This window comes from Misgurnus anguillicaudatus, chromosome 2 (assembly GCF_027580225.2).
Source record: "Misgurnus anguillicaudatus chromosome 2, ASM2758022v2, whole genome shotgun sequence".
NCBI classification, from domain to species: Eukaryota; Metazoa; Chordata; class Actinopteri; order Cypriniformes; family Cobitidae; genus Misgurnus; species Misgurnus anguillicaudatus.
The window spans coordinates 5,540,419-5,550,782 of NC_073338.2; the positions used below are offsets into that span (position 1 = coordinate 5,540,419).

Below are 10,364 nucleotides of genomic sequence, written 5' to 3' on the forward strand. Positions count from 1 at the left end.
GCACTCACATTAACCAAACCATGCCCCAGCACGATTGTCCCCCATCCCTACTCCCCCAGAAGCATGCACTCACAATGTACTTTTATCGATCCGAGCCCAGGGGCGCTTTCGTCATTAGGATGCAATTGTTTTGAATAAAGCAAGAAGTAAAGTGCTCTCTTAACACTGGAACCCATCGTAATGTTAAGTCTCTGTTTATAATTGGTATAATGAGTCGTTTGGTGCGCGATAACACACAACCCTCTCACATGCCTATCATATTTTACTAAACTATTCCGGACTGCACGGTTACATGATTTTCTCGTCATCTGCACAGTGCACAGGACCGTCCACTCCAATACTTAAAGGCGGGGTGCAGGGTTTTTGAAAAACACTTTGGAAAAGGGAGTCTGGCCGAGTACCAAATCACACTTGTAGCCAATCAGCATTAAGGGGCATGTCTAATAACCAACATCGTTGCCTGGGTTGTGTATGTGTGGGGCGGCTCCATCAAAAGAAGGTCCAGATTCTATTGGGATAGGGGCGTGTTTGTTTAGTTGATTTCAAATATCAACATTGGCTTTCAAAGATCACGCAGCCCACGTTTAAAGTCAGTTTGCATGATGGGCCAACTAAAGTGTGGCTGCATTTTACAAAATCAGAAAAAGACAAAGCTAAGTGTAATTACTGTGACAAACTATTATGTTGCAAGATTGGTGTCTCCAGCAATATGGCAAAGCATCTGCGGTTGGTTCATCATATCGAATTTAAAGAAATGCACCTTGTTTGATGCATTGCGCATCCTGAGTGCCGACTCTGCCAAGTGCTCTTTATTAGTCGCTTCCAACAGCACCTTGTGAGAAACCAGTGCTTTTTTCCTATTTTTATTCATTAGTTCATTTTTTAAATTTACAAATAGGATTAGAATGATGATAAAATCAGTTCAACATGCAAATATCATCGTCAAACATCATTTTTCATCTTCCTCTCTGTCTCCAGGGCCTTGTGCTTTGTCATCTATCGTGGCGGTGACTGAATGTCAGAGTAGTGTTATCCAGGTACAGTGGCAAAGAGCACCGGGAGGAAATTCACTCTACGTTGCCACAGCAGAGGGTCAAGACCGCTCCATCATTTCCTGCAATAGCTCCGCCTCTTCCTGTAACCTTACTGGTGTGCGATGTGGCATGGAGTACACCATCATCGTGTCTGCATCCTCCAACCGCTGCAGCAGTCTGCGCAGCCCAACTTACAAAATCAGCACAGGTAAAACACACAAGTGATGAAGATGCAGATGTTAAAAGGGCAGTATACAGTATGTAGGCATTACGAAATGGTGTTGTCAGAAAAGTTAAATGTTACATTGATTAAAAAATCCTTAAGATTTAAATTAAGTCATATCTAGACATTAGAATTTCGGACATTAAATCACTATAACTTTTTTATTATTTTGTTTTACATTTATATTTTCGTTTTTATATTTTAGTACTTTAGATTTATCTTACACTTTTTTATATCTTATCAATATGGTAACACTTTAGTTCGATAGTCCACTTTAAACATTTTACTAATTATAAGTAACTTTGCAACTACCTATCAACTACCAATCTTTAGAGAATTAGTAAACTGTCTGCTTAATATCTACTAACACTTTATTGCGATGATATCTCAACAGACATTCAACTGTCTATAAGTATCTTTGCGGGCGCATGTCAACTTATTCCACTAACCCAAACCTCTTCCCTAACCCTAACCCTTACAGTCTACTAATACTCTAATGACAGTTAGTTGACGTATAGTTGCAAATTATTGAAAGTTTGTTGACATGCAGTTGCAAAGATATTTATAGTTAGTAGAATCTCTAAAGTGGACTATCAAAATAAAGTGTAACCACTGTGGTTGACAGAAAAAAAACCTTGAACCTTGAGCTAGTAAGCTTTGATCTAGCAAATACCCATAAGACGTTTGCAACCAACCACTGTGCAATACACATTGAGTGAATTTTCTAAGTTAAAGCATAACTAAACCCCTTGTCAGAGCCTGACTCCACCCACTGGCAATATTTGAAAAATGCAAGAAAAGTGGGCAGATCCCAACGGAGATAGAGGGGACGAACTAAAGGGGATCGCACACCGGCCGCGCAGCTCAGCGCCGCGCAGCGCCGTTCTAAAAAAATGTAACACATTGTTTTCTATGAGTGTACGCACACCGGCGCCGACAGGTGGCGCCTGTCCGCGCCGCCCAGCTGTGACTCAGGAAGTTGTTCTAAGCGCCACTCACATACACAGAGCGCCACTCACATAGTTTAACATTAAATAACATCATATTTTCCCACATCATTAATGATTAACATTGGCTGCTAACGTATATTTTACATTTTGAATTAGACGCTATCTGACGAAGCTCGCGCTATTTAAAGTGCACTTCCGGTTTACAATACCTCCGAGTTCTCCTAGGCGCGACGCGACGCTGCACGGCGCTGAGCTGCGCGGCGCTGAGCTGCGCGGCGCTGAGCTGCGCGGCCGGTGTGCGATCCCCTTAAGTGTGTGGTGAGATCGTAACAAGGGCGTGGTGATCTTGAACAAATAATTTTTTGGACCCAACATCCAATAGAAAAATTAAACTGCAGTAGCCACCGTTCAACCTGAAGAGGGCAGCACTCAGACGTTTTTACACCATATATTGTAGTATTGAAACACTTTATATCCAAATGTCAAAAAACTTACTAAAATCAATGAACAACACCAATAAAGCCCCATTCTTACAGATCAATAACTAAAAAATGTTGGTTTAGGGTTTAGTTACGCTTTAAAGGTGCAATGTGGGACTTTTAGCAACATCTAGTGGTGAGATTGTGGCTCAATCCACAGTTCACCCTCCTTTTCGACATGCATAGAGAAGCTATGGTAGCCACCACAGGACAAACGTCATCGTCTGAAACAACATAGTAACAACGCTCTATAGAACAGTTTGTCCGTTAGCTCTTTCCACGCCAACGTTTTTAAAAAGTTGCCAACCAGTGCCAGAATTTTTCTATGATTTTCACAAAAGTTTTATGCCTTCCAGAGATTTTTTTATTTTTTCAAAAAACTTTTCATCTTCACCTATCTTCATTAGTTCTCTTTTTATCACCTGTCAAATATGAGTAGGTTTCTTCAAAAATACAAAAAGCTGAGATAATTGCATTTTTGTAAAGAACATTTGTTAGAGATCAGGTTCACAGCGATGATCAAAACATACAGAGTTTTTACTGTTTTGGATCAGTAGATGCTTCAGTGTTTTATTAGTTGTGTAAGAGCACCACCTAGTGGATGATATGGTAAAAATGGATTGCCAATAAACTCGTCATTGGCAGGGAAGTGCTTCTCTTAATTGATGATGGTGGGGAAAGAGTTAAAGTCTACTGTAGAAACATGACAGCGCTAAATGGCGACTCCCATGTAAGGGGACCCACTGTATATTGTTGGAAACCTTTTTAGCGAAGACCAAGAGACTTGGATTTACTTGGACTACTTGGACAGTAGTCTTTATTACAGAAAGCCATCTTCAAATCAGAGCATAGAGCCCGGGAGCTGCAGTGACCAAGTCTGACTTAAAGTATACATGCATTACATTTAAAGCCATTCAAAGGGGGCAGTCCATTCAGATGAAACATGAAAGAAAGGTTACAGTCAGGCAAGAAAGGGCAGCTGTAATTGCATCCCAGATCATCCCCCCATTGAGCATGTAAACATGATAGCCTCACTGAGACCACTTCTTCATCATGTTAAAGAAAGGTTCACACCTTTGCCCTACAATTTACTTGCGAACAAATGGTCACCAATGGAACAAAGGCAGCTTCAATTACCTTTCTCGTTTCTTTCATATTTAGGTGAACAGATACATATGATAATAATTAATAAAAACAAAAAACAATTACTTAAAATTTATATTTCAACAATATGTAAATAAAAGCGTCTCATTCTAAGATAATAAAAAACAATTCAGTTCATTGCGTAAGGTTTTTATACACCACTGATAATATAGATATGTAGATTATATTGCATTTCTGCCAAGAGATCCTTTTTAAAGTTCCACATTGTATCTTTAATAGTTGCAGTTGTATTCTTCAGATTAATAAATATTTGCTTTCATTGCATCAACTTTTCATTTCTTCCTCTGATCCTCTATAGTGCCCTGTCAGCCTACACCTGTAGACGCCCATACAGACTGTCAGACAAATAATGTGTCCGTGTCATGGCAGCCGTCATACGTGGCAAAGAAGTACACGCTTACTGTGGTCGGCAGAGCTGGAGACGTGACAAGACATTGCACCGCGGACAGTAACTTCACCCTGAGTGATCTTCGCTGCAGCGATACATATTATCTCTCTGTTTCAGCCAGTCGTGACAACTGTACCAGTCCGCCCAGTACTAACATCACATTTAATACAGGTAAGAGCATAGACGCACACTATTCACCCATTGTCACCAAACACACATTAAAAGTCATTATGTCTATGCGTCGCATGTCTATGGTGTCATGTCCAAATTATTCTCGGTTTCCACTTTATGCAGTCACTCTTTACTTTATGTGATGCTGCGGAGACCAATCAGCATCTGCCATTATGAGAGCAATTCAAAAGCAGTACTGTTGTGATCCTCTTGTGATACTTTGATGTCAGTACGCCAACTCACATCATTCCACTATTCTTCACAGCATCATCAGCGTACACTTTTTTGTTATTTTTTCGTGACGACCAAAATTACATACTGTGCCTTTAACTCATTCACCGCCAGCCTTTTTGAGAAAAGTTGCCCACCTGCATTTTTGTGATTTTAACAAAATTTTCACAAAATTACTTGCATGAAAAATTATTTTCTATAAATATATAAACATACAAATTATATCAAATTAAAGAACACACCCTCTGCTTTCAAACAAACAATAAACAAACAAACAAACAAACAAAATGGGGAAAAAACGTTTCATTAAATATTTACTTTTTCTACATAATTTAACCACTGAAATATGGATATTTCTCTTCAAAAATACAACATTTTGAGCAAAAAGCTTAAAAAATTGCGTTTTTGTAAAGGAATTTATGTTAGAGATCAGACTCAGAATGACTATCAAACATAAAGGCAATTAAAATAAATCATTAAGTCTTTTTAACTTCCGTTTTTGATCAATTCGGTTTGGTGCCGTCTGGTGGATAAAAGCGGTATTACACTTTCAATTTGAAATTCGTCCAGAAAGGCATATTTATTAGTTAAATATGAACTCATAAATGACGAGATAACTCGTCAATGGCAGTGAATGAGTTAATAGGGCATACACACCAAATGCGAATTCAACGATTTGCGTGAGTAGATAACATACAAAGTCATGGTATGAATTTGGTGGTGCAATTGCAGCGAACACGTGATTTACGGTACATTCACATTATTAGCGACTTTGTCGCTGTGTGTCGCTTGTTTCTAAATCTGGTTGTCATAAACAAATGAGAAACGACCAATCCAGTAACTGACGAGAGACGGATGACATGAACTCCCCTGCTTCGCTCTCATTGGTAGTCGCTCCTGAATGTCGCTCATAATTTGCATAAAGTTAAACATTTCTCAACTGACGCATGACTGGACACGCCCATCCAGCCGTCAACGGTCACTGTCGCCGGATGCCGCCGAGCTTCCATTGATATCAATGAGATCGCGACACTCTGCTACTGCTAGTCACTTATAATGTGAATGTACCTTTACGCATAATCTGCATACACACCAAACTCAAAACGTTCCTCCACTTAAAGCCCTCCTTACGCTGGAAAAATAACTTTATTAAATAAAACCACATGATTCTTTCACAAGATTGTTTACATTGCACTCGCTTCTGTACGATCCCTCTCATTCATTATGTTGTAACTTGTACCAGTCATTCAGTTTGTTTAAGAACGCGATCTCTCTCTCGTTCGTTCAGACTCAAAACAGCGGCTCGGTCAGTGAAGGGCGTATTCATTCAGGACGTTGAGCCAATCATATGCTCGGCCACAGCTCATACTCGATTGCCATTGGCTCGTAGTTTTGTCACTCTTTGAAGGCAGAAAGAAGGTCGCGCTTTATTTGTCCATGCTCCTCAAGAGGGGAGGGAAATTTCACTGAACGAGAAATATGAGTCAATGGACGGTGTAAACGAGAACGATTCGTTCACCTAAAAGATTCGTTCAAAAGAACGATTCGTTCACGAACGTAACATCACTAAAAAATAGCCCTTGACCGACTGTGATCGTAACAGTCTGTTTCACATGTTTGCATTGTTAAGGTTGCTGTGCAGTGATACACACCTATTGACCAATAAGAATCAAGGACTGTCACTAACCGTTTTATTACACTTTTGTGTTTATTTTGCAGTGCCATGTAAGCCAGCCAACTTGACATTAGCGGTAAATTGTGTGAACGGCAGTGCTTTGTTGTCATGGAGACAAAGTACAGGTGCAGTGTCCTACACGGGACTCGCTCAGTCTACCAATGGCACAGCAATCCAATGTCAGAGCACCAACACTTCTTGTAGTCTGCAGGGTTTAGTGTGTGGCAGAATCTACAACTTCACAGTCCAGGCATCAGATGGCATCTGCAACAGTTCAGTCAGTGACACACTAACCAGGGGAGCAGGTACAGAAATAATCTTAACCTTACAATAAGCCACTGTACATGACCACTTCTTATGTTTACATTTTTTTTAATGAATAGAAATGAATATGTTAGCAAGCACAGGCATATTTTGTCTACAAAGGTCATTTCAAACATTTAAACATACCTTCATATTAAAAGATTCATGAGAATCATTTCAGTCAAATGTTTCCAAACTTTTGACGGTACTGTTTGTATATTGAGTATAAGTTAACTAATACTAATGGCTTTGCTGTGTCTCACAGTTCCCTGTCCTCCAGCTGGTTTGAGAGTGATTCCTAATCCTCATACGGTAGTGAATGAAACTCAGATCTTGAGGGCGTCCTGGCTCACTGGTAATTGTCCTAATTCTGAATACCTTCTGCAAATGAAAGGCGGCTTTCTGGGCGACCCTCAGGCACTATATGAAGTCGCTTCCTATTGGACGAGCCGCACGTTCTTCGAAGTTCCCCTCCCATGTGGTTCTTCATACAACGCAACAATCAGGGCTAAGAACTGTGCTGGCTCGAGCGTTGAGTCCTCCGCTGTCTCTGGAACCACAGGTGAACAATCTTCAGTCCAGATACTAAAGTTTTTGTCAAAGTTTTGGCTTTATGTATGTCTGTTTAATGATTTAAATAAACTAGTGTGGTCTTAAAGGTGCAGTGTGTGAATTTTAGCGCCATCTAGTGGTGAAGTTGCGAATTGCAACCAACAGCTCAGTCCACTGCTCATACCTCGCTTTTGAAACGCATAGAGAAGCTACGGTAGCCGCCACCAGACAAACATGTAATCATCGGAGACAGCTTAGTAAAAAAAGTTTGTACGTTAAGGGGTTTTGTAGAAACATAGTGGCACAAAATGGCGACTTCCATGTAAGGGGACCTTCTGTGTATGTAGATAAAAATGTCTCATTCTTAGGTAATAAACACATAACAGTTCATATGAAAGGTCTTTATACACCCCTGATAATATAGTTTTGTATATGATTTTGCATTTCTGTCAAGAGATCCTTCTAAAAAATTACACACTGCACCTTTAAACATTAACAAATATAGCTATAAGAAGTTATACGCTTTCAAAACGTACAGTCTCTCACTTCCACCAGTACTGTTCAATGATTTTTTATGACATCATTCTGCACTTTTGCTTCTCATCAGATTTCAGGCTGGTAAACGAAACCCTATTGGCTGTTTTAAAAGGCATAACAGCCTCTTTAAGAGTCACTTCCCCTCCTGTTTCAACTGCAACACATAGCAAACAAAGCTGCACATTTTTAGGCACTTCAGTAGGTTTTTAATGCTAGTTACATTTTTAAATCTAACTGGCAACTTCGATTGTCAGTGTTCTTTGGCATTGGGGTAGTGCAAACTTTACACGATTATAAAAAAAGTCGCTGGCATTTGTGGGCAGTGTAAACTTTACGGCCTGGTTTCACAGACAAGGCTTAGCTAAAGCCAGTACTATGCCTTAGTTAAATTAAGATGTTTAAACATCTATAATAAACATGCATTAGGAAAAGATGTTACTGGGACAGTCCACTTTTTTTAAATATTCAAATTTTCCAGCTCCTCTAGAGTTAAACAATTTAGTTTTACCATTTTGAAATCTATTCAGCCGATCTCTGGGTCTGGCGCTAGCACTATTAGCATAGCTTAGCATAATCCATTTAATCTGATTAGACCATTAGCATCACACTCAAAAATAACCAAAGAGTTTCGATATTTTTCCTATTTAAAACTTGACTCTTCTGAAGTTACATCATGTACTAAGACGTGTTGTGATTTTCTAGGCAGATATGGCTAAGAACTATACTCTCATTCTGGTGTAATAATCAAAGACTTTGCTGATGTAACATGACTGCAGGAGGCGTAGTGATATTACGCACTGCCCGAAAATAGTCCCCTGCCATTGAAAGCTACTAAGGGGACTATTTTCGGCTGCTGCGTAATATCATTGCGCTTCTTTGGTTATTTTTGAGCGTGATGCTAATGGTCTAATCCATAGATATGTATAAAGGCTAGATGGCTCGTCCGCGCTGCTGGCCAATGGAGTGCAACGTCCGCATTTTGGCGGCCATCTTACGACAGGGCGCTCGCTCACTCGTAGCATTGAGTTTTAATGATGCAGGTACTTTTAAATGACCATAACTTGCTTAATTTTTTACCGATTTTCAAACGGTTTGGTTTGTTATAAACGTCAAAGATGTACCTATGACACTGCATACCTATACTAAAAATAAAAAATAAATTCATGAAACATGTTAAAGCATCCATAATTATAGCCACGTTAATAACGTTTGTAAAAATCCAAACCGTTTGAAAATCGGTAGAAAATTGAGCAAGTTATGGTCATTTAAAAGTACCTGCACCATTAAACTCAATGCTACGAGTGAGCGAGCGCCCTGTCGTAAGATGGCCGCCAGGTGATGCCGTTAGGGACTCCGCCTTGAGCCATCTAGCCTTTATATACATATCTATGGTCTAATCAGGTTCAATGGATTATGCTAAGCTATGCTAAAAGTGGTACCGCCAGACCCGGAGATCAGCTGAATGGATTGCAAAACGGTAAAAATCTTTCCAGGGGAGCTGGAAAATGAGCAATTAAAAAAAGTGGAATATCCCTTTAAGACAAATATATTGCACTGGCTTATTTTTTAGATATGTTAGGGCAAGTTATTTTGTGTTAAAATTATAGTCGTGGACTAGAGTTAAGCCATGTCTGTGTAACCAGGGGTACATGTTTATGAAAAAGTTTCTGGCATTTGTGGGGCAGTGAAAACTTTACATGCTCATAATTTTTTTTTATCAGCTTAATTTCACATAAAAACAGTTCAATTGTCTTGGACAAGTTGCAAAAACAAATATCAGTGTTTAAACTTAACTCTGATTCACAATAAGCCTAAAATAATTTATAGTTTGAGCTATCATGCACAATTTTGTGGGTAACTTGACATCAACCCAAGTAAAGAAAAGAACTCGACAAGTAACTTGCAATTTTATGTTTCAGAGGTCGCAACAGAGTTGCAAAAGTTGTAACTGTAACATTATATTATTTACTGACAATGACCCATAACAGTGTTCATAACAGCTTCTTCATAATGGTTGTCATGTTGAGATTAGGACTAGCTGTACCTCTGCTCAGCTGTTAAAAACTAGTCAGCCTTAGGGTGGCAGGGGGTTTAATGCCGTGTTCATTTAAACAGAAACACAACACATCATTTCTCATTTTTCCCCACAGTGCCTTGTGCTCCTGTAAATGTCAAGTACACTCAAACGACAGTGGAATGGAGTGCATCTATATATGCCACAAATTACACCGTATATCAAGTCAATTCAACCATCAGGACACAGATCTGTGTGACCTCACAGCTCTCCTGCGCTGTCACCAACATGGGCAGCGGTGCCATCATCGTAACTGCTCGCAACTCTGCTGGAGAGAGCCAAGACTCACTGCCTGCTTCATTAAAGCTTTAATGTGTGATACACTGTAACACTATAGTTTAAAACGCTTACATAAACTCTTTCTCTGGCTTTGTGTACTTTAGATGCAATATTTGAAAATATATCTATATATATATACACATTACTGTTTTTGTACACGAGCAGATTAATATTAAATATAAAGAGCATTTCTGCATGTGATTCGTGTTTAAATTATGAATTAAAAATGTAAAGCTCATGTGAAATAAATGACCATATACAAAAATCAGCTGCTGTTCCAATACAATTAAATACATTGACAATG

General features: G+C 39.3%; 1 protein-coding gene across 1 annotated transcript in view; it reads left to right on the forward strand.

Annotated features, from left to right (window-relative positions):
- fndc7rs1 (fibronectin type III domain containing 7, related sequence 1) overlaps nucleotides 1-10,328 on the forward strand; it is an 80,894-nt gene extending 70,566 nt beyond the window's left edge. Inside the window, exons 48-52 of the mRNA XM_073871698.1 lie at nucleotides 979-1,242; nucleotides 4,149-4,409; nucleotides 6,360-6,620; nucleotides 6,884-7,180; nucleotides 9,858-10,328. Of these exons, the coding sequence (XP_073727799.1) occupies nucleotides 979-1,242; nucleotides 4,149-4,409; nucleotides 6,360-6,620; nucleotides 6,884-7,180; nucleotides 9,858-10,093 (1,319 nt within the window). The 3' untranslated portion in view covers nucleotides 10,094-10,328. The remainder of the gene's footprint in view (nucleotides 1-978; nucleotides 1,243-4,148; nucleotides 4,410-6,359; nucleotides 6,621-6,883; nucleotides 7,181-9,857) is intronic.
- The last annotated feature ends 36 nt before the right edge of the window (nucleotides 10,329-10,364 follow it).